At 37.4% G+C, this 24861-nt stretch overlaps 2 protein-coding genes across 25 annotated transcripts; one reads left to right on the top strand and one right to left on the bottom strand.

Moving 5' to 3' along the window:
• Nucleotides 1-920: 920 nt before the first annotated feature.
• Nucleotides 921-10679, top strand: LOC103707342 (ABC transporter G family member 22). 3 transcript variants are annotated; one of them, XM_017842852.4, is made up of 11 exons: nucleotides 921-1058; nucleotides 1972-2347; nucleotides 3360-3427; nucleotides 3748-3983; nucleotides 4509-4664; nucleotides 4909-5092; nucleotides 6426-6734; nucleotides 7977-8264; nucleotides 8917-9201; nucleotides 9309-9416; nucleotides 10206-10679. In XM_017842852.4, exons 2-11 carry the CDS (start codon nucleotides 1972-1974, stop codon nucleotides 10425-10427), a joined length of 2232 nt encoding a protein of 743 aa, XP_017698341.3. In that variant the 5' UTR covers nucleotides 921-1058; the 3' UTR covers nucleotides 10428-10679. The 3 variants fall into 3 exon arrangements, with proteins under 3 accessions (XP_017698341.3, XP_008790010.3, XP_089786716.1); XM_008791788.4 differs by having other exon boundaries at nucleotides 3357-3427; XM_089930590.1 differs by lacking the exons at nucleotides 921-1058; nucleotides 3360-3427 and having other exon boundaries at nucleotides 2209-2347.
• On the bottom strand, nucleotides 3695-24032 carry CRTISO (carotenoid isomerase). Of its 22 annotated transcripts, none has more exons than XM_088721225.2 (16): nucleotides 23392-24016; nucleotides 18924-19130; nucleotides 18737-18836; nucleotides 18427-18509; nucleotides 18226-18282; nucleotides 17979-18131; nucleotides 17784-17862; nucleotides 13656-13804; nucleotides 13416-13550; nucleotides 13163-13276; nucleotides 12377-12487; nucleotides 12126-12234; nucleotides 11490-11667; nucleotides 6416-11407; nucleotides 6140-6202; nucleotides 3695-3944 (listed from the first exon to the last, which is right to left on the bottom strand). In XM_088721225.2, the coding sequence occupies exons 1-13, from the start codon at nucleotides 23809-23811 to the stop codon at nucleotides 11594-11596; spliced, it is 1791 nt and encodes a 596-aa protein (XP_088577351.1). In that variant the 5' UTR covers nucleotides 23812-24016; the 3' UTR covers nucleotides 3695-3944; nucleotides 6140-6202; nucleotides 6416-11407; nucleotides 11490-11593. The 22 variants fall into 22 exon arrangements, with proteins under 22 accessions (XP_088577351.1, XP_088577347.1, XP_088577350.1 ...); XM_088721221.2 differs by having other exon boundaries at nucleotides 3695-6052; nucleotides 7321-11407; XM_088721224.2 differs by having other exon boundaries at nucleotides 7321-11407.
• Between the last annotated feature and the right edge of the window lie 829 nt (nucleotides 24033-24861).

Raw genomic sequence — 24861 nt, 5'->3', positions numbered from 1 at the left:
TTATGTATTCTAATTCCAAAAAAAAAGTTGAGAAAAAGTTATCTAAATTACATATTTTTCTGGTTTAAAATTTAGTGATGGTTCTAACTCTACTAAAATTTCCAAAAATATTCTTTTTTTTTAGAGGGAGATTTAGTAAGAAGCATTCGAACAATTAACAGCGACAAAATCAATTTAACAAGTATTGCTAAATAATAATTTTAAATTGCAGAAATTTTAAATCAATTGAGCCGATCAAATGATTTCTAAAGAGGACAAAATCAAAAAAAATCTGATACCTGATTGCAGAAATGCCACATTTCAAGTTCCTTGCAGTAGTCTTGCTTGATTGGTCCTTGATGTATGATTTGATTCCTTCAGAGTCATATTGTCGGCATATGAGATAAAACAATACAGTAATTTTTTCTACTAAATTTAAATATCAACAATCATATAGACCCAAAAGTCACTATTTGTACCTGTTACCAATTAATAGACTCTTTGTCTTGACATATGACCTAGGAATTAGATCGGTTGTCGTACCCTTCCACTACCAAGTAGGAGGCCAGGATTATCCCTCAAGATTTGAACCTAGAGTTTTTTTTTTAAAAAAAAAATTCTTGAGAAGACCCAGACCCAATTCCTCAACGCAGGTCGGATTTAGATCCCCTCCTAATCTCAATAAAATAAAATAATAAAAAGAAAAGTACAAACAAGGCCTTTTGTCTCATGTAACCCTAGTCTTACCCTATAGACATCAATAGTTTCTAGTCGGGGAAATGGTTAGCTTTATTGCAGCAGGAGATGAGATGTCACAAATAGCGATATAGCAATATGACTTTGGGGTCAAATGATGACAAGAGACACGTAAGGATGGCAAGCTTGATAGTTGCAAATAATATTAGGGGCACTTGAGTAAATTAAGCTCCACTTCCCTTGCTCACACGACGTTGGCGAAGCTTCTGAGCGGTGGCCTCTTTAAAAGGGGAGTAGGAGAGGCCAACTTGGTGCATTGAGCTGGCCTTCCATTCTTCTTGCATTTGGATCACTCGCTCTTTGTGCTTTAGGACAAGTTACTGGTAACTCGCCCACCTTCCCTTGTTTCCTGCAATTCACTTTCCTTTCTGTATTTCATCTCTTATTCCTAAATACTATGTTATTTTCTTTCAAAAAAATTATTCCTTTCTGCTTATTCTCCATTTCTTTTAAATGTGTATAGTAGATTCTTTAATGAGGTATTTCAATAATTTAAGCAAAAAAAATAAGCAGTTTCTTGAATATATTTTGGTACATTCCTCCTATCCCATTTAATGATGAAAATTTAAGGCGTCTTTACTTTTTCTTTTAAAGGAAAAAAAAGGGAAAGAAAACAATCTTCAATCTTTCTGAAGGACAGACTTCTTTGCTCCTCTTTTATTGTTAATCTTTGAGTATGGTGGTTAAATCATAAATTCAATTTGGTAGATGCTTTAACCCACGATGCAGCAATGGCGAACCCAAAACAATAATAATATCAATAAAACCAAATTTTCAATCTTCTGTTATTTCTCTTCTGCTGCCTTCCTTTAAGAGAAAGACTTACTAATATCAACACATATCATGAAAAGACAAGACATAAGAACCTGTGAACCTACGGAATAAAGATCCAAATTCTCTACTCATTTTGGCTATAGCTTGGTTTCAGAAAGAAAATAGCTGGCTTAGGTTGCCTAATAATTAAATACAGATAACGGTATGAAAGATATTTATCTTTGGGTGCTCAGGAGGATAATATTTTTGCACATATGCCTTGGCGTATCAGACATGCTACCAAGGAAAGAAAACAGAGAACTTCGGCCATCTCCAAAATATTAACAAAGAATGTTCTTTTTCCTCTTTATTTTGTAGTTTCTTCCCCCTAACGGAGCAACTATAATGTATCTCATAGCTGTTCCTTTTCTTGAATTCAAAATGACTGCATGCTAATTTTTAGTAACTAAAACTTGGTTCAAGATGGATTCAGCAGCACCTGGAATCATGAGGACGAAGTCAGAACAACTGGAAATGGGAGGTGGGACACAGTCCCTGAGCCGCACCGCATCTGCTGAAGCAATTGCAGCAGCAGAGATCAATGGTGGATCAAGCCTGTCAAGGAAGTCAAGTTCCGGAAAGAAGGTGATGGGATCCTCACCGGGAAGGAAAGGAGGGCACCATATTAGGAAATCGAGAAGCGCACAGCTTAAGCTGGACCTGGAGGATGTGAGCAGCAGCGCAGCCTTAAGCCGAGCCTCCAGTGCCAGCTTGGGCTTCTCCTTCTCCTTCACTGGCTTCACAGCCCCACCTGAAGACATCATTGCTGATGTAAGACCATTTAGCGATGACGACAATGGTAACCACAACCTTCTCCTTCCAAACTTGAAGCTTAAAGTTTCCTATACCTTCACTGCTTCTAAATTTCAAAACATATTATACACAAGGTTCTATTAGTAATGCTAATAAATAAGCACATGCAAGGCATGTTTAGTGTAGAAAAGATAAAAGTAAAATTAGAAAAAAAAAGACGGAATAAAAGGTTTATCCATGTAAAATATACTTGCCGTGTTCTTATAAGATCCATGTTTACTAGATATGAGATCTTTTATATATTCTCAACTGAAATTTCTAATTAGGAAGAAATGAATATGGAAGTTGAGTGCAAAACCCCCAAAATTTTTCACCCTCCCTCGAGAGATCACACCATGGAGGGTGGTCAAGGAAATCCCATGGTGGATTGGGTAAGTTAAAGAGTCTTGAAGGATCTTATATCATAAATACAGGACAGTTATAATAGCAAAGAAGTTGGAGGTTTTGGGTTGGGAAGTGAATTGATTGAAATATTAGTTAAGATAGAGAGGAAGTTTCAGGAGGAAGCACAAAGTCTTCTTTCCAAAATATCCTTACTTTTGCTCCAAAAAAAAATAAAAATAAAAATAAAAATAAATATCATATTCCTACTTACTATATGATAAAGTTTTTTAGAGTAATTAATTTTCTATTTGGGGAAAGTATGGCAGACTCAAACACTCAAACACGGCCTTTGCAAAATGGTATAGATATAAAATTTATCATTAACCGAAGAAAGTTTACATTTCTTTGTATACAAGTATGTAATACACCATAGTATATATTTAACAAGGCTACACATACCAATGACCATATTAGAAACTATGAAAACAAATGCTTAGACTATGAGCAATGTAAAGCAGTGTTACTTAAATAGCAGAATAAGTGCATGGGATAAAGGAAAAGATATTACTGCAAAAGCATCCATATCTAAGTAATCATAATTCATGCTTTCAGTAATAACACAAATTGGCATAACTTAAGGTGATTTAACTTAAAAGATACTCACGTTGCAGCAGTAGATCCTGAAGCTGGAGGCAGGCGGAAAAGATTAATTTCAGAACCAACCTTGCCAATATATCTTAAGGTAATCTCAAGCTTGAGGTATCATCTTCTACTCAGTTGGCGAAATTTTTTTCTCAAAGAAATCAACACAGGAATAGAAACATGGCTTCTAACGAACTATTCTTTTACTAATAACTGGAAGTTTTTCCAAGGCCCTGAACTGATGATTGATATACTATCAATAATAGTCATAATACTTCTTTAATGAGTGATATTAGATAAGTGAAATCTGAGCAAGTTTGTCAAAGCTTATGAGCATCCATAACCATAAGCTCATCAAGTATATTCATTTATACCAACTAAAAGGCATTTCTATCACCAATTCTTTCATCAATCTTGCAGTTTACAGAGGTTAGATACAAGGTTATCCTCAAAGGCGTAACAACAAGCACTGAGAAAGAAATCCTTAACAGCATTACAGGTTCAGCAAGCCCTGGAGAGGTTCTCGCTCTGATGGGACCTTCTGGCAGTGGGAAAACCACTCTCCTTAGCCTCCTCGGCGGAAGGATTAGTGGTAACACAATTGAAGGATCCATCACCTACAATGATGAACCATATAACAAGTCACTAAAGCGCAGGTAAAAAAGCAGCCGCTCACCTATCATAGAATTGACTTCGGTAACATGTCTGATAGTAAAAGAGTATTGGAGGTTCTTTGTGACAACTTTTGAAGATTTTAAACAAAATCCACAATATTGTTTATAATTTTCAGAGAGTAGTAAGAGATGGTAGTAAATTTTCCTTAAAGAAACAGAGAGAAGATAATACTTGGTAATATTTCACCATACACCATTTCAGTAAGGCATTTGTGGAAATTGGTTATTGTCAACCATATTGGGTTTTTCTGAAGGATAGAAAAATAATATAATGATACTCTCAAATGCAATATGAACTGTCTTTGAAAAAGTGATCTAGAACTGCCTAAGTGGTCAATCTTGTCCTTGGAGGAGGTTCTGGCTTCATGTCTAGGTTGGTGCATCTCCAGGCATCTGGGTCTAAGCAAGTTACCTTGTGTGTCTATCTTATCCTTACTCTTAAAAGAATAAAATAGGGTCTTTCGTAATTCAACATTTGATAGATAATATAACAAAATCATTTGGCAGGATAGGGTTCGTGACTCAGGATGATGTTCTATTTGCGCATCTTACTGTGAGAGAGACACTAACTTACACAGCTCTTCTTCGACTTCCAAAGACTATGACGAAGCAACAGAAGGAGGGAAGGGCCATGGATGTCATCTATGAGCTCGGGCTTGAGAGGTAATTTCCTAATCTTTGGCCTTTTGACTGCTAAATTCAGACAGCGTTTATAAATGAAAGCATCAGCTTCTCTCAAACAAACAAACAAACAAATAAATAAATAAATACATGAATAAAGCATCAGGATGAGAAATGCTCTCATTAAAAAATTATTAATTTTTTTTAGTAAACGTAGGAGAAATCCATTTTTAAGGCAGCTCTAACATGTTCTTCAATGTTGATACTCTAATATATCCATGTGTAGGTGCCAGGATACTATGATTGGAGGATCATTTGTTCGAGGAGTTTCAGGTGGTGAGAGAAAAAGGGTGTGCATTGGCAATGAGATTATAATCAACCCTTCTTTGCTATTTCTTGATGAACCTACATCTGGCCTGGATTCAACAACAGCCTTAAGAACTGTCCAGATGCTACATGACATAGCTGAGGTAAGCAGGATTCATAGATTGGTGTGATGCTTGTAAAATACTAGAAATTAACCTCAGCAACAAGTAAGATACTATTCCTGCAGATCAGCCTGGTCTTTTAAAGCAATAAAAATCTTCAAGTAATTGGGAAGTTGATAGAATAAGTTGAAGTTGAACTAATTAATCAGAAAGGCTGAAGAGTGCACTCAAGAATACAACCTAAATATGCAAAGCAAAGCACATACAACAACATGAGCTCTCGGACCTGATAAGCCTAATTATGCAATCTACCGTAAACGAGGGCCAACCCAGAGTAAGTACTAAAATTTTTGAAGTTACAAAACCACAAATAAGCCCTCAAAAAGTTCATTCTTCCTTTTCATAAGCCTAGTTTATGAGACTTCAGCCTCAAAAACCTTGTGCAAACACCATTCTTCAGTTGTAGGCACGAAAAAAATGCAGCAACTTAACTAACAGTCAACCTTACAGACCTTTAAATGATTTATCCATGACCTGAATTTTACAAAGAATGACAAGCTAATGGAGTTCAATCAAACTCAATGGAAGTTAGACCAAAAGCTTTAAACATTCAGATGATGAATAAAAGAAACAAGAAGGCTACATATATGAATGGAAAACAAAGATAATGATTACAGACAAAAATATCAGCCAGATGGAGAGAATGATCAATAGGAAACACCTAAAATTAAATAACTGTTACCAGATTCTGAGAGAATGTAGAGTTGGTGGAAGTTGACATAACAAATGTCATGTTCACATACTGCTGCTTTTCAAAGCCAGCTTATTTGCACATGCAAAGACTTCCACATTCCTCTTTTGCATTCTTTAAAAATGTAACATGAAATAAACAATCTCTCTCTCTACCGAATTTTAGAAACTACTAATGTGACATCATAAAATACAAATTATTCCAACATGATTAACCGAAAATCTTAATTCACAACTATATTTTTTTGGCACCTGTAAAAATATAAAGAAAAAACAAAAACAATCAATAAACTAGATGAGATTCAAAAAGGACAAGACTGTCATCCAAGAAACACATACAATTTCTTGTGGCCTACACTTCCCCATCGAAGTTTGTTAGCTCGCTTAACAAATAAATAGCACCTGTGGTTTTCATCAATAAATAATTGCATGTCAAACATGTAGCACACTTTTCTGGCTTACACCAGACTATAAGTGGTGCCAAAAAAAATATCCCAATTTTACTCATCTAAAACGGGAGAGATGCATCAAATCATGAAAATCAAGAGTTATATGGAAGAACCTGATCTCATATGCTTTGATTTAATTAATTGGTAGAGATAAACATTATCTGACCTTATGACAGGCTGGAAAAACAGTGGTAACTACGATTCATCAACCTTCCAGCAGACTATTTCACAAGTTTGATAAACTGATCCTTCTTGGAAAGGGTAGTTTGCTATACTTTGGGAAGGCCTCAGAAGCTATGGTTTACTTTTCATCCATTGGTTGTTCTCCTTTGATTGCAATGAACCCAGCAGAATTTCTGCTTGATCTTGCAAATGGTAACATAAGCGATGTTTCAGTACCTTCAGAATTAGATGACAGAGTGCAGACGGAAAATTTGGGAAGTGACACAAGAAATGACAAGCCATCTTCAAAAGATGTGCATGAGGTAAACTTATCTTCCAAGCTTGTTAACATATTTTCCTTTAAAAGGATTTGGGAAGTGACACAGGAAGTGACAAGCCATCTCCAAAAGATGTGCATGAGGTAAACTTATCTTCCAGCTTGTTAACATATCTTTTTTTAGAAGGATATATCTCCAAAAAGCATATCCTATATAGTCATTATTCAAGACTGAGGAATAACTCGAGGTCCATCCTGGCTGTGCTGGGTCGGACCTGCAAGACACAAATCCTAGGATATGTCTGAGACCTAGGTATATGAAAAATAGGGTCATCTAGGTTGGTACCAACCGTTGCAGGCAGGAATATCCAATACCCTGTTGTCCGACACTTGGGACAGGTTGACATCTAAATAATTTACTAGGATGCCAAGCTTTTCTTTCTTTAGGATTACTGGGATACCAAGTTGTTTCTAAAAACTGTTTAGAGAATTTCTAGGGTTTGTTTATCTTATAATTTAGGATTACGAGATGTTTAAAGGTAGTAGGTGGGCTTGTAGCATCAATATTAATTCTCTTTATTTTAGACAAAGTAATAGCAAAAAAGAGTTGGAATACAAGGAGAGGAGATTACCGAGTTCCAGTCTGGGTTTGGACTTGGAGGAGCTGGATCTGAGCAATGGAAACTAGATCTGCCTGTTTGCTTCTCTCCTTCCTTCTTTCTCCCTTCTCTCTTTCCTTCCCTTCCATGCAAGAAAATAGCCAAAAGAAGAATGGTTCTAGTATATGTACCAGCACCATAAACCCAACCTATTCCATTAAAACCTCTCCAATCTAAACTTATGATATAAACAGACCTTAAATCCTCTAAATAATCATTAAAAACAACGAACAACAGAAAAAACTTAAAAAAAAAAGATTAAAAAGGATACATCCTAGTGAATTATCAGGATGCCAGCAAGCCCCAAGTGTTGAGATGGTACCAACTAGGTCCCTGACTGATACCAGGTACAGGGCCAGGATTTCAGACTTTACTCAATATAACAATTCCTGCTTGCAACTTAAATACCTTGTGTTTGAATCTTGCATAAGAAAACCATGCTCAACATAGGATACTTAATGATAACACTCTTAAATGATATATGCATCAATATCTGATTAACAAAAAACAAATAAATTGAATCATGAAGAAAGCTTGAAAATTTTACGGAAGTTCATGAAGTCCTACTTTCCACTTCCAAAAGAAAAACAGACTTCTTCTGACTCTCATACATAAAAACAATGAGACAGTACCTGGTGGAGGCCTATGAGACTCGAGTTGCTGACAAAGAAAAGAAAAAACTTCTGCAACCCCTGCCTATCAGTGAAGATTTGAAGGTAACGATCTCATCACCAAAGAGAGATTGGGGAGCAAGCTGGTGGCAACAGTACTCCATATTGTTCAGGAGAGGACTAAAGGAAAGACGGCATGATTATTTGAGTTGGATGAGAATCACCCAAGTTATTGCAACTGCAATTATCCTTGGTTTGCTCTGGTGGCACTCAGATAGTACCACCCCAAAAGGTCTGCAAGATCAGGTACACAACCTATTCTGAGTGTTATATATCCGGAGACAAAAAACAATCCACAAGCTGAATTACAGAACTAATATGCACATTAGTACTATGTAGTACAAGTGCATCACAGACTGCTGCTATCCTTCATGTATCCTATTCACCTTCTCTATTTTTATTGTAACAGATCAAGCTTTATCAGCAGTCTTGCATTTTGTGCTAAAGTTTTGTTTTATGTTGTTAAATAGTATTTTGCCTTTATTACTGATATTTGTTAGATCCTATTGTTTGTTGAATGTGTATGACATAATCTCAGATATAGTTGTTGATAAGGTCCCTAGCTTCATGCATACTTATTTGTTTCTAAGCTAAATACTTGTATGTGTATATCACTTAGAAATCATATGTTCTCCAGTTAGATTCTCAAGTGCCCAATTTTAATTCACTAGATCTAAAATTGCCCAAATATTAAAAACTTAAAAGAAATAAGATTATTCTGGAATAGATTAATCGCAAGAAAAGCAGAAGGTGAAAACAAATATAAAATGATCAACTAATTAAAATTTCTTCTTCATAGAATTACTTCAATGACCAAGAAAGAAAGAAGTGTAAACTTAATACTCTTTCAAGGAATTGAGTTACAGCTTACAGTTCAATCTGGTATCACATACTGCAGGCAGGATTGCTGTTCTTCATTGCTGTCTTCTGGGGCTTCTTCCCTGTTTTCACAGCAATCTTCACATTTCCTCAAGAAAGAGCCATGCTGAACAAAGAACGAGCAGTTGACATGTACAGACTAAGTGCCTATTTCATGGCAAGGACAACTAGTGATTTGCCACTAGACCTCTTCTTACCAATTATATTTCTTATAATAGTCTACTTCATGGCGGGGTTAAGACAGAGTACTGAACCATTCTTTCTTAGCATGCTTACTGTGTTTCTCAGTATAATCGCTGCTCAGGTATATATCAGAATACAAATCTACAAAATACTTTTAAAGCAGTGAATATGCACTACTATAAGTAACTTTATGCTTGTATGGAGTTTAATTTTGGGTGAAATGACTAGGGGCTTGGTTTGGCAATTGGAGCTACTCTGATGGACATCAAGAAAGCAACTACTTTAGCTTCAGTGACAGTCATGACCTTCATGTTGGCTGGTGGGTTCTTTGTGAAGGTAAGCCTCTAAGCATGATTGAAGAAAATTAACTTCTACATTCTTAGCAAAATAACTCAACTTTCCATTCTAAGCAAAATGAAAAAATTACTGTTCCCCTTAGACACTGGAAAATGCATTTTTGATTCATCATGAAGCAAAGTTAGATGACCAACCATCAAACTTTGTTATTCAATAAAATTTTAAAAAGAAAACTTGGTTTCAGGCTTCAGAAAAAGACAAAGAATGATGCATTTAAAATAATGAAAATAGAACATACAAATGAAAACAAAACCTTATGTGGATGGATAAGAATTTTGAACGGACAAAGTTGTGATTTGAACACTTCTGCCTACAATCTGCCAAAGCCAGGTAAGTATTAGTTTTGATGGCAAACCCTGATTCAATCAAAATCTTTAAAAAACAAAAAAACAAAAATCTCACAAGTGATGGATGAGCACTGACCATTGATATTGAAGTTTCAAGAGGACCAGGAACACCTCCATATTTCAACTTCCCCAAAAAAATCAGATGAGCTGGACTCTTTTCAATCCATAGATTTTTTAAGGAAACATATTTGCCGCACTACAGGAAGCTCACTTTGCCTTTATTAACCAGTTAATCAAAAACTTGAAAATCATAGTACTGTCTACAGACTAAAGATTTTCTGCTTCTGCCGTTTTATGTAAAATTCAAGAAGCAGGCACAAGATTCCTTCTTTCTAACATATTTTGTGCTAGAATGGCAAACATTCTGTGTCAGACACATTGAATAAAATTTCTAATAAGACCACTAGTTGTAATTTTGCAGAGAGTTCCTGCATTCATATCATGGGTCCGCTACATATCTTTCAACTATCACACTTACAGACTGCTACTCAAGGTGCAGTATGACCATATACCACGCTCCTCATATGTCATTAATCTCGACAATGGTGTCAAGGAAGTTGGTGCCATGATTGCGATGGTGTTTGGGTATCGTCTCTTGGCCTATATTTCATTAAGACGAATGAAGATCCCTAATGGTGCTTGAGCACTTAGCTGACCATATTATGTTACGAGCAAGTGGAGAAGATTTTACCACCATCTCCGCTCTACAGCAGTCTAGCAACGGGAGCTTACTCAAGTTTCAAGAGGACGCTTGGAGACTGTTAATATGTTAGATTATCCGGCTTTGAGAGCTTGTAAATAGGTATCATGTTGCAAGAGTGTGAAACTTTCAAAGAGAGTACCAGTTTGGGTGTTTGATATTTATGCTTTGATATCTATGCTTCATCTTTAGACACATGTAGGTGTCTTTTTATCCTTTTTATGGTAATCTGCATCAATCTCATTAGACATAATGAGTGGCAGGTTACTATGGACAAACAATAGCTGTTGGAAGCAAACGTGAACAAAGGCATATAAATGAAAGTATGAAACTATTATAAAATCCATGACAACAAGACGCTGCAGTTGAGATTATGTGCTGAGAAGCAAATTCATGCAACTACAACACAAGGTACCCTATAATAATGGACGAGAGTGAAGAAAACAGTCTGAAAAGCTGAGAAATATTCTGAGGTTTTGACCCAGAAATAACAGAAATTGGTAACCAGTATACAAATTAATTGCCAGAAATTAAAAATGGCATCACAAATTGTCAGGTGCATATATGCATAACGGACAGCTTAATTTTTTTATAACTGAAGAAACAATACTGTTTCTGTTTCCATTTACAGTACAAATTGTGAGGATTCCTTTTTATATAAATGAGTACATTTCAACATTAATTTTGAAGGATAATAGCTAACTTCTTGATTACAATACTGAATTAGTAATTACAAATGTCAGATCATGCTTGAAAGATGAAGCCAACAATTCCCAAGAGCTTTCAAGTTTGAAGGATTAAACCCCCAAGCTGCAAGACTACCTCCTTCAACTTCATAGATCACTAATAAGTGCCACTGACCTATCAGCTCTATGATCTCAATTGCTCCATGACAAAATTGGCCGACCCAGCACTCATATGACCTGATCACAGAATTGCTTTAGTTGTCAACCTATGTCTATTTGATTTGTGCCTAAAATGAATGATGATGAGTGCTTTAATGACCTCCCATAAACTTAAAGAATAACCTCGTGTGCTATCAGAAGAAGCTAGGGTTCAATCACACTGAAAAAAATATATCAAGCCACAAGTGATCTTGAATCCTTTTCTTACGCCATTTTCCTCAACCACCCAAGCAGCCGAAGAAGAGCAGCATCCAATACTGCAGACCTTTTTTCGAGCCCTAGAATAAGAAAATAATTTCCAATAACACAACATTTTCGTAATACCTCAGGAAAAGGATAAATGAGAAAAATATGAACCAAATTGAAGGGACTGAGTTTAGTATATAGAGAACTGGATCAAACATCCTTCAAGGGTCAAACTACTACCAAAGAAAGCATTTAAGGAACCTTATCCAGTAATCAAGATGCTGTCAAGATGTGAAGGAAAATAGTTAAAACTGTCTCTCTAACTGGACTTGTGAAATGCTACTATTTCTGACAGTTGCAGGCAAAATTGTACTACTGAAAATGAGATGAATCAAAATGTATAGTTGAATTTTTGGACAAAACTGATATTTTTTTTGCTTCACGAAAGTTCTCATGCACATGATTTGGAAATGGAATATTCTTCCTCATCTCTGCGTTATATTCACAAGGTTCTATATTTTGATCATACAAGGTGCAAAAATCTGCTTACCAATATCTGCAGCAACTCTATGAGCACACATGACTCCTGAAAAGGCAACAGCTATAACTCCTTGTCCAGGAAAGCAGCTATCCCCAACACAGTAGAGACCATCTATAGCCTGCAAGTTCCACTAATCAATAACTAGTCTACAGTGTTTCCTCTAACAAGTAAAAGTCATCCCTTATCTTTGTAAACATCAAGCCTTGTTCAACTATTTGTAGATGGCAGAGTGATTAGTCAACTTGCTTGAAATCACTTACTGTTGTATTAAAAGGCATTCCCAATAAACCTTTTGGTATACTACGTGGAATTGGTCCATAGGTACCATCATCCCGAGCAAGAAATCTCCTGTGAGTTTTGGGTGTACCCACCTGTCATCATCAAGGATACTATGACAAATGAAAAATGATCTCAAGATGTGCCTAGAATTATATATCAAGAACCTAGGTTCGAAGCAGGAACCTCTAGTGTGTGAGACTAGCATGATGACCGACTACCATCCTGACATCATGCCTAGAAGCATATATGATTAGCAAGCTTTTGTTGATCCTGATGTTTAATAATAATAATTCATAATTTATCAAATCTGTGCTTAAAATATATGAATTATAAACATAAACAAGATGAGTAAATGCATGTGAGTTCTCCTAACCAAAATTTATGAGGTCATCATGTCATTAAAAGTTAATTTACAACTCAAGAGGGCATAAACAAGGAAAAAAATCTTCTACATTACATGTAAAAGAACAACTTTTCTCCCCAATTGCTTAGAATATTTAACACTCTACTAAAAGCAGCATTATTCTCAAAAATTCTGGCTGGGTCAAAAATCTAAAATAAATATTTAGGTACAAAATTTAAAAAAAAAAAAAAAACCTATTTCCAGATACTTCAATGACTGACCTACTGAGAAATGAAATGATATCCATCTCAGGACAACAGTTCATATGATGGACACAATGTCAATTTGCAAGCAAGTTAAAAACTTTAGCTTGAAACAAATAGCAATATATATGCACATGAACCTGCTTTACTAGGAAGCATACCTCTTTAAGCACTATAGAGCTTTTGAGACCTCGAAAGAGTTTATTCTCAAGCCTGCTGATAATTTTATTAGCTACAAGCTCCTTCTTCTCTTCATAGTCTCTGTGAGAAAGGCCCTAGTACAATGAACATAATAAGATCAATTATCACTCAACAACACATATTCAAAAACTAAACCCAGCATACTTATTTTTCCATCTTGAATATGTCAGATATCAAGAATGGGATAGATGAAGTTTTAGTAGACAGATTCACCTTCCAATCCTCCATGCAAGATGTTGTAAAAATGTGAAAAACATGATGTCCTTCTGGAGCCAAAGATGAATCAAGAACCGTTGGGATACTCAGAAAAATGCTTCCATAGGGCTTCTCTAAGTTAGCCCAGTCATCCTGCAGATATAGCAATGGCTAAAAGGATGAGCATGTTCTTGTCCTATTTCACGATTAGCTCTCTCTTATGTAAGATCAACCGACAATTGGGAAGCTACTAAATACCTCAAGAATGAAATGGTGGCAATCTGTATTAGGAGGTACAACTGTGTCTTTGACTCCCATGTGAATGGAAAGAAAAGATGGTGCCTTAACATAAATTCTTTGAAAATTTTTCTCTTCTTCTGGAAGATCATCCACTTTCACAAGTTTTCCTGTGATATTTGGACAACAGAAATTGATGAGGAACCTCCTAGGGAGTGAAGGAAAGCATTACTAGAGCTAGCACAAAACTTATATTAGTGCAATTTTCACAGAGGTGACAACACAAAAACATGCAAAATACAAGTGAATGATCAATGGAAGAAAATAAAATTATAGACAGATAAATTAAGAAAAACAACCACTGGAAATTCACAGTACTACCTATAGCAAATTATATCTAGACTCGTACATATTAAGTGAAGTAATTAATGGCAAATGATCATAGCCATACCAGTCCTTAATTACAGGTTTCTGATTTTTCTAACATGAACTTTAAAATAGCAAACCTTAAAATCTTCTAGCCTTATTTTATCATCTAGTGTTGGCAAGAGATCTAGCTCAGCCATTAAATCCATTCTAAGTCATATTAATCCCATTGTAAGTCATATCATTTTTCTCATAGCAAAATGTAATATCTCCCTTTACCATTGCCATACAAATATTCTTAATTTTCAGATATATTTTAACATCTAAAACTGCCAGAGCAGGATATGGTTTTATTTGCCCTTAATAATTTATCTCAAATAGTTATTTCTCAAAAAGAAGAGAATCTAAAACAGTCTGAGTTTTTATCTTGTAACTCCTAGTCTTCCTTGGAGGTCATTCTCATTTTATCATTCCAGTTTTGCCTCATTCCAAAAATCACTTTACATACGTTTGATGCACATGGAGTCTACTTTCAGTTCAACTATCAGGTCTGAATGCCAAATAACCAAGCTATTGGCATGATGATCTTGTAAGATTTTGATCAGATTTTCTTTGACCGCATACAACCAAGGTTTTAAATTCTGTGGAACGAGGCTGTCCCGGTTTGCCCATAGAATGGTATGCACTACTATCCTGCCCTATCCTGACACTTGCGATAGAGAATGTCCCTAGACGTGCCATTCAGGATGCTGGGACAATAGCGAGGTAGTCTTGTCTTGATACTCGAGGCAATAGCCCATCCAGTGTATATAGGGCATCCCAACCATATTTGAGACCATACATACAACAGTTACATATTTCAAAGTATATGTGCCATCATCAACCCTATAGTAATTATAGTTGGTACTCTACAATCATCAACCCTACAGTAATTATAGTTCTATTCATTTATGCCATACAGAGACAATTGTCAGATATTCAAATTAATGGATTACAGCAAGGTCTGACGAACCGGCCTGTATCGAACCGTTCCGGCAGAGCCGTGGAAACTAGTACGGGCTGAACCCAGCAGGAGCCAGGAAAGACGAAGAGAAGGAGAGAAAGAGAGAGCGGGAAAGAGAGGGAGGAGAGGCCTCCGCCGGCCCCCACCACCGGCGGAGGCCGAGGGGGGGCGGCGAAGCCCGTGGGGGGGTGGGTGAGCCCGCAAGAGTGCAGCAAAAGCCGAGGCCGCGGCTGCGTCCCCTGTTTCTTTCGAAACAGGAAACTCGGCCGTGGAAAAAAATTTAGAAATTTTTAAGTGAAGTCAGCACATTAGTTGCCGACTTCACTTAAAAATCTCCACATTTTTTAATTTGAAAATTTTTAAGAGAAGTCGGCAACCGGTTTGCCGACTTTACTTAAAAATCCTAAATTTTTTCTGCGGCGGCGGAGCCCCCCCCCCCCCCCCCCCCCCTCACTCTCTTGTTTTCTTCTTCTTCCCCGGCTTCGGCGGGGAAGAGTGTTCTGGTTCGGTACCAGTTTAAACCGATATGAACTGAAACTGTACCGGTCCGGTAGGCGACCGATACGGTGAACCTTGGATTAGAGTATCTCATAACGTGCCTTTGCTAACTAGGGCTAGCACCATATGTATCTTAGTAAGCTGAAACCTAGCACTCACTAGCACATGAAGATATGCTAATTTCTAAAAAGTGTCATAAGCTTACAAACTTACATGCATATTATTGTTCAATAATTTGAATATAGACAAATGACAAGTAGACTATACTAGTGACATAGACATGATTTCAAATATTAAACAAATGAGAATCATTTGTGCATTGCATAGTTTCAAATAATTTGTCCCTACAAATAATTATTACATCCATGGTTCATCGTACCGGTCTAAATCGAATGGTACGAAACGTACCGTACCGTATCGGTTTGATACCGGCACTTGGTACGGGAGGCGTACCAACATTTGGTACGCCGAAAAGACCCCATACCATACCTACTGATGCAGTACCGGTGTGGCACCGATACGAGGTCTTGCACCGAAACAACAAACCTTGATTATATCACTACAAAAGCACATTGATTATCAAAACATGCTCAAAATCTATGATAAAAAGCTAAAAGGAGGCATACTTATGTTCAAAAGCTAACAACATATTGTAGGTGTATACGCATACTACCTTACATCAGAATGCTCATATAAGGTTTATGTATTGTGCCATATAATTAATTCTAACCTTTTGGTCAATATGGAATTATAGCTTTTTGAGCCCTCAAACTTGGCGAAAAAATGCTGCCGAAGAGTTCTACATAGCCTTAAAGAAGAAAAAGTTGTTTAGAATAGTTTGTCATAGGTTTAAACAGGAAAGTAGGTATAAGCCAACAATTTAAATATAGGTGGATCAGGTGTGGATCATCAATATCATTCCATTTCAACTGGGAAATGGTACCAAAGATAGGTGTGGACACCGGTGCTTTCATGAGGCTAGGACGTCCTACCTATCCCTCTTGAAATTGGTTGGGAGTGGCTGACACCAAGATAACTAGGAAAATGGTTTACCTCTGGGGATTGGTATGCTAGAAAACATAATTTAAACCTGATTATTGGAAGATTCCTTATATTGCATATGAGAACAATTTTTTTGACTTAAGGGTATTCACACTTATCATGTTGGGTCTCATCATGTAAGCAATTTGCTAGCTGTCCTTATCTAAATTTCTGTGGGTTTAGATCACAAGTTAAAGAACATCCAACTATTCTTTTGTAATGGGAATAAAGAAGTAAAGGCTGGAGCTGTTTCACTAAGTGAATGGGATAGGGCCCTACAAAGCTAATAGAGAAAAGGGTTTAGAATTGTGACAAAGGGATGTGATCTTCATTTTACTAGATAGGTGAATCCTGTTGCAGATTAAGGGAAAAACAATCCAGAGGGGAAGGTAGGTTTGATTGTCTTACCCAGATAGGATGGCTTCCTCTTTGTGAAGAGGGAAAGCACATTGTTGGAAGTTGAAATCTTTAAGGTTAAGTTTTGGTTTACGATGGGAAAGCAAATGGTGAAATATGCAACAATATGACATGGTCAATCACCTTAGCAGATGCACATGCTCTTTTTTTTTCCTTACCCTGATTGATCTCAAAAGAGGTCTGCATCTAGTGATCTACTGAGAGAAGAGGAAATGCCCAGAGTTTGCCTTGGTCATTTAATTACTTAAAGACATAGCCTTCCCACTCTAGGAAAGATAATTTAGGGTCTAGAAATGGGAAATCAAGAGCTTTTGTGTGATGGTCCTCCATTGCCCATTGGAGATTATGCTTTGGGCTTCATGTCCTAGTCTCAGAGCTCTTAATCCCAAAGAACACCTCAGTTTCTCCCGATTGGTGACGCACACAAAAACAAAAAGGAAAAAAATCATATAGTAATCTCCGAAAAATTCTGAGGATGAAGAATTCCAAGTACCTTCATCTACTTCTTAATAGCAAATGATACTTGACCTGAAGGAGAGATTTTTTTTTTGTGGATATGGTAAAATGCGGTTCTCCCATATTTCCATCGGCAACCTTATGAAGGATGGGTTCTGATATAGAAAAACAAAAAGGGAGGATGCCACATACAGTAGTTATGAGAATGGAAGGATATAGCCTGGTGGACCATTGAGCACACAGCAAAGGGTGGAAATCTAGATTGGAGTTGTGGCATGGTGGCAAAACATGGCAAATTACATAGTAAATAATTAACAAAATCTTCTCAGATGTCATTGCCATTCATTGTTATACGATATATTACATACCAAATGTGTCCCATCTAGTAGCATTTGATATCACTGTTTTGGCAAAGAACTCCCTTCCATCTGAAAGTCTCACTCCAACCTGTGAAACCAAAATGGGCACATAATAACATGAGAAAGATAAAGCACCTTTCAAGTTCTATGAAATCACTAATGGCAAAAGGTACTGAATTGTGAGCTATGTAAGAAAGCACTCACAGCCCTTCCATGTTCAAGAATAATTCTAGTCGCATATGCCTTGTAAAGTATTTTACTGCCCTTTTCAACAAGGCCATTTGCCAAAGCCTTTGCAATACCACCAACACCACCAACTGGGTAATTGATCCCTCCAAAATGTCTGTCACATAAAACCTGTTGTGACAAAGGAGGCAAAATAGTGAACATAAAGAAAAAAGCCTAAGCATTTAATTACTCTGGCTTTTTTTTGATGGCAGGTATAACTAACCATGCTTGCATTGATCATTGGAGTATGCAGAGCATTGACTGTGCTCACTATGAAACACTACAGAGACACGAAAGATTATTTTGGCTCCTGAGTCCAAGAAGTGCTAATTGCAGAGCTTTAAAAAATATTCTAACAGAAAATAAAGGCTTTCTATACAGAAATGAAGCAACAAAAAAGTATAAATTCGCAAAAAATTATTACTTCAGCATCTATGAAGGACAACAGTTGAGGATCTTTTATAAACTTTCGAGCTATATCCCCAGCATTTTGAGGCAAATAATAAGCTGCAAAACAAAAGAATTGTCACAAAGAGTCAAAATAGCAACTCTTTGTTTTCAATGTCAAGCACTTGATTAAACTAAAGGTCATAAGATATATTTATCTAATATAAAGAAGTAATATAGAGAGATTCTTTTTAAAAAATGTCTAAGTCTTTTAATTCATACGCATAAAGTCCATGAATCCATCAACACATCTTTTTTCAACTCAATTAAAGTTACGTCATGATTACCAAGAGTCAAGCACTCCGAAGGCTTCTTAAAAAATTGTCCAAAAAGGTAGATAGGCTCCTCAAGTGACTTTAGCTCCAACGAATTTAAGGCATTAAAGATCTGCCAATGCAAGTGACTAAGGAATTCATTATTAGAGCAATAAAAAGAGTGTCATGAAAAACACACCACTAACTAGTAAAGACATACCCTCCAACATTCACTGTAAAATTTCAGGATCCCTTCCTTTTCATGAGTGAACTTACTAATAAGCTGTCTAATGAACTCATTGTAATTTCTGTGCACAAGAACAGAAAGTCCGCCTGGTAAATGGAAGTGAACAGTTGTAGGGTCAGGCATCACCTGCATCGTACACCCAACTGCTGCTAATGCTTGCGTAATTAAGTTTAGGTTGCCCTGCCAATCATGATACAGAAGAAAAGGAATTACTGATTAGTATAAAGAATTTCTTTTTAAAAAATAGCATTACAGGACCTGTGCCAAAACATTTGTCCTGTGACTCTACAAAGAATATTTAAAAATAAAAAAAAATAATTCACAATATAATTTAAACATAATGCAATCAGTCTCTTATGGACAAACCACAGATGTAGTAACAGGTCAGTAGCTAGAAAAATGATGAAGTGGATTTTGGTGTTCTGTTTTATGCGCATGAAATAACAGCAATTCTTCTTAATGTTGCCACTGTATTTGCATCTGTGTCACTGATATTTCATCTACCATTGACATAAGTTGTTGAAATTATTTATACATTTATTCCTAATTCGATTTTGATCCTCTTATTTGAGAAAGGTACCTTTTCTCAGCCAAAGGTTTGGGAAGGGTACTTCAACAACACAGAGGTGACCAAGTCAGGGTAGTTTTATAGCGCACACAATTAAGATAATGAAATTAATCTACAATCTTGTGACATTTCTCGTTTGTGGTGATGAGAAGTACATTAACGCCTTGAAGCAAGACATCATTAACCATCATATGCACATCCAGTAAGCACCCCTACCCCAGAGACATGGCCTTGAAGCAGGATGGGTGCTCACTTGCATACCAGAGTGGAGCCAATGCTTTTCATGCAGCTTGGAACCATAGTTACTTAACAAAATGCTTGTCTCTGAACAGTGATCAAATTCTTAGCCTTCCTTTATTCTACCCTTAGTCTTATGCTATCAAAATCAGTAGACCATCATGATTAAAAATATGTATATAATGTGATTTTTATTTTGCAATAGTTCGTAAAAAATATAGTTTATCGATTATGGAGTTATGTTGTTAATCTAGATAATTGCCAATAGGCAGAGGAAAGAGATGACATTCAATTAGAAAAGACCACAACTAGGTTTTGTTCTTCTAATGGCAAGATATTTGAAGATCTTACTGAAGATATTGGCTTGCAAAGTCAGATAAAACCAAAGTATGAAGATAACTGGAAGAATTTGTAATATATTTCTTGAACAATGACAGTCCAATAATGACATTCTGTCACTGTCTACTGTTGGTTATAACGGCTAATAGAATCCATTAAACAGCCATTACTTTATTCCCAAATAAATCCAAGTCTATCTCAGTTAAAGCCACCTCTCTCTCTCTCTCTCTCTCTCTCTCTCTCTCTCTCTCTCTCTCTCTCTCTCTCTCTCTCTCTCTGTGTGTGTGTGATCTGGAAAGCCACTTGCCTTCTCAGCAGTGCTTTGCTCCCTTCTACCCTAGTTATCTAATCTAGTGGATAAGCCCTATGTCTTGGGAGATGTATGCCGTATGAACCAACACGGTTGTACAAATTAATTGCTCATCTAATCGTCATTTCCACAGATTTCATAATGCTGAAGGCTAAAATTAGAACTTTTGTAAGGGTTTTGGTTTCATTTGAAGAGATCTTTTCTCTTCTGTCATTGGATTTGCTTGGGTCAATATCATAATCCTTAGAAGGGCCAAATTCTAATCCTTATCTCTAATGATCCAAAGAAAATTTAGGACATTTTAAATTGAATAATGATTTGCTAAAGGACAGGGGTATCCCCCCACTCCCTCCCTCTCTCCCTCTCCTCACATCCACTTAGATCCACTTTTCTTCCACCTGCACATTAATTGTGTGGTGTCATACTTAATCCATTTTAGTGCATGATGCAAATGTGAACTGAAAGAAGATCAAATAGCATCCAATGGCAAGTCAAAAAAAAACAACAACAGTCAAACTAGTGTTGTACCACCTAGAATACTAGCAGAATTTCAAATCCAGAATAGAACTACCAGAATGCTCATCAGATAAGCTTGCTAGTACATTTTGAATCACAAGTCAGGCAATTGAGAACACAGTCAAAACTGCAAAAAATTAAGCCTCTGCCACTGATGCTGGCATGCTGCCCCTATTGGTGTCACTCATGAAACCTCGATGTCTCAAAGGTAGCAATACCGCCAAATATATTCCAAGTAGTCTCGATGCCACTTCTAGTTACACATTATTCTGAGCAATATTTAAATCCCAAGTCCTTTTTAGTTGTTCTTTGGTATTTTGGGCCCAAAATCTGTGCCAGAGGTTCATATGTTTCCAGTGCGACAATCAAATATTAAGGCTTTCTAGAAGCCTGGAACCAATAACCAAGATGGTATAGGTTAAAACTAGGAGTTTGCTTGATTTCTATATAGGCAGTGATACCAGCTTAAGTTTTCCTTCTTTCTGTAAGCTGACTTCTTTTTTCTGGTTCTTTCTTTTCTGCCGCTCTTAATAATTGGATTGCTCTTCTACATCTTTTACATTGACAAGGCCTACCCCTGTGTGGCAACTCGTATTTCCAGAAAATACTATCTTTTTCTTTGTTTCCAAAAGGGCATTTTTGCTTCATGTTGCAGAAGGTCTGATTCAAGAAGGTGTTCTGCTCATTTTACATATGTAACCAAACTATTGAATGAATTTTCCTAGCACTAGAACCTGTGCTCTACTTTTGGTGATGATCCATATCACAATTATTACCAATATTTCACATGGCCCAGCTCTAAGCCGCTCTCTCTTTAAACTAGTTATCAAAGAACTAATTGCTAATCTCAAGATGTGGTGTACTTCTTTTTTTTGTTTTGCAAATGATAGCATAGGGGAAAGTTAAATGCCTCAATAAAATTATTGAGAAAACCTTACAAGATAAGATTTCAAAACTCTCAAAATAATAATAAAAAAGCATATGACATGCAATTTGATGGAAATAGTATGATTTTCATGTCCAAAATTACAATTGATGGCCAATAAATACCGTAATTTGATCAAACTTAATATCTCACATCTATTATATAATGGAAAAGAAAGATAAATGGAGGTAATAGCTGATAAATTTAGAGCAAAGTAGATCTCATGGAAGGTACTTCTAGAGTGTGATATAATTGTTGGACGCCTTGGAGAGCAACGAGGATTACAATGCTGTTTGGTTCAAAGTACTGGGAAATAAACAAAAGAGAGAAAAAGTATATTAAAAGAAATGCGGAAATGTCACCAACTAAGGACCAAACATAAACTGATTGAGACAATATGGGACATGTGCAACTTGGATTTGAGGAGGCTCCAATTCAAAGAGGTGCTCAAATTTGCACTGAAGGGTCTACAATGAGGAGAATACCTAACCTAACACAGATAGAAGTTGAGTGTTTTGGAAAAGCACGAAGCAGACACAAAAAGTCAAGAAAGTCTTAAAAATTATGTTTATGCTTTTGAAAAATCTTTCTCCTAATCCTTCTCTATCAAAATGATTTACCACCTCAATGGTGAGTCACCACACACAAAGTATTTTGATGCTATCAATCTGATCTCCAAATAGTCTAAGCCCATTTCCAGGGCTCTATATTACCTGAGACAAAATTATCTAATCTCCCATGAATTACTTAAAAAGTTGAGAATAAAATACACATGACTACAAGGAAGCAGTGCAGTGTTACAACAATGACCCCAAAATCCATGTTGAGAGTACGGCTTCTTTAGGCAAGAAAAGTACTCACAGAATGATGTTGCTCCTAGATTAATATATGGTTTCAATTTTCTTGTTTCCCTCTCTAAAAATAATAACAGATTGGCCTTTTCAGTTCGTCAGGAAAATATATTGCATTACTTATACGTCAAAGGTGATATATATACACTGATACGTGCAATACAAGAAGTGAAAGTCATAACTTAAGCTTTACCTTCTGTCTGTAACATATATAAAGAACTTTTATCACCAGTGCCATATGTGTTCTGTCAAGCATTAATACTCACTTGTTACATGCAAAAAGGTAGGTAGGCGTTGGTATCAGACACATTCAACAGGAATCATAATGAAGTTACCATGACATGTAGATGTGTCTGAAAGTGTCCAAGCTATGCGATGTCCGATAATAACCTGCTGATGTCCATCGAAGAACAGGTGATTCTCCAACATCCATGAACTGAATAAATGGTCATTCCGCGGTAGCTACGGCAAAGTGGCAACGAGAGTGCAAAAAAATCTAAATTTTCTAAATTTTTGAAAAAAAAATATTATAACAAGAGCTGTGAGTTAATTCCTCATTTTACATTCACTACTAATGGCAGCCAATACTTCAATTAAAAAAAAATAAAAAGAGATTTTTGACTCCCAGATGAAAGACAACCCAAAGTCAAAACAAAATATCGACGGATAAGACCGAAAGCTAGAAAGGATACTACCTTGTCGCCAAACCCGAACATGACCGACGAGCCCACATCGAAGGTAAAGCCATCCCTCTCGTAATACCCGGAGCTCCCTCCCGGAATCAGGTACTTCTCCAGCACCAGAACCCTCGCCCCCTTCACCGCCAGCTGCGTGGCTGCCACCAGGCCCCCAATCCCGGACCCGATCACGATCGCATCATACTCCTCTTCCCTCCCGTCGCCTCTCGCGACCCTCTCCACCGGCCCCTCCACGCTCAGCACCGCCCTCATCGGAGCCTTCCCCACCGTCCCAGGCCCCGACCGCCGTCCCCTCCTCCCGCCGGGGCGTCTCCTGGGCTCCCGAGAAGGCAGGCCGGGCTCCCGGCGGCGCCGGCGGAGGGCGTCGGCGTGGAGGGGTGGGGAGGGGAGCAGAGACCGGAACCCTAATCGGAGCATGGCGGGTTTTCTCTGCTTCGCTGCGAAGGAAAGAAGATCTCGTTTTATCTGAGGATTTTGGGTGAAGAGAGAAGGGTGGGGAATCTCTTGGCGGCATTCCGTGAGAGGATTCGGGAGAGGTATGAGACAGAAATAATAAAAAAGAAATAATTTGTAAGTGGCTGGGCGGTAGTGGAAGTGTGAGGTAGGGGCTGGTGGCGTGCATTCCGCTATCAACGGTAACTGATGCCGTACGGTAGAAGCGTAGGATGCTGCCGAGCTGGGCTGGGGTCGGTATACAAACCTCTTTTGCCGGTTGCCACTTTGGGATTCCAACAAGTCCAGGTAAGAACTCATAAAAGTATGATCCGTTATGAAACGAATCTCGATTCCATATTTGTGAAGCATAAGGGTTTCTTTTTTCTTTTTTTCTTTTTTTTTTTTAACGGCATTTCACGTAGCTCTAACTTGAATACATCCAACCATATTAAAAGAAAGTAAAGAGTGCAAGGTAGGAGAAATATCTTCTACAGATGTCCATGTGACCTCCCCGGAGTGCCGGGCAACAAATGAGGCAACCCAATCTGATGCACTGTTCGCCTCCCGAAAAACATGTAAAGTCTGAAAATCGTTCGGCTCCTAAGCCAGTCTCTGAATCTCACAGATGAGAGGATGACCATCACCACATCTATCCACTTTCCGAATCCACTCGATCACCACAAAGGAGTCTCCCTCAAGGCATATATGCTCAGCATGGAGTACCCGCCTCGCATAGGATATCCCCTCCCAGACTGCCCGCAGCTCCGCACCGACTGCAGTAAGTCTCGGCGCGCGGCGGCCACCAACTGCTATCAAACTACCCAGATGGTCTCTGATGACAAAGTCAACTCCTCCTGACACCCCGTCCACCGACATACTACCATCGAAGTTCACTTTGAGATGACCAAAGAATGGGGGTACCCAAGAAACTAGGGCGAACGTGGGGCTGTGACAACGGAAAGAGTACCCCAGGTGTCCTTGGCCATCTCCGAAGAGAACCTAATGGTAGTAGTAGTAACCTCCCTAGCAAGA

The sequence above is a fragment of the Phoenix dactylifera genome, chromosome 5 (assembly GCF_051530095.1).
Source record: "Phoenix dactylifera cultivar Ajwa chromosome 5, Ajwa_hap1_PhDact_Kaust_v1.1, whole genome shotgun sequence".
NCBI lineage: Eukaryota > Viridiplantae > Streptophyta > Magnoliopsida > Arecales > Arecaceae > Phoenix > Phoenix dactylifera.
This window is presented reverse-complemented; position numbering and strand designations above follow the sequence as displayed.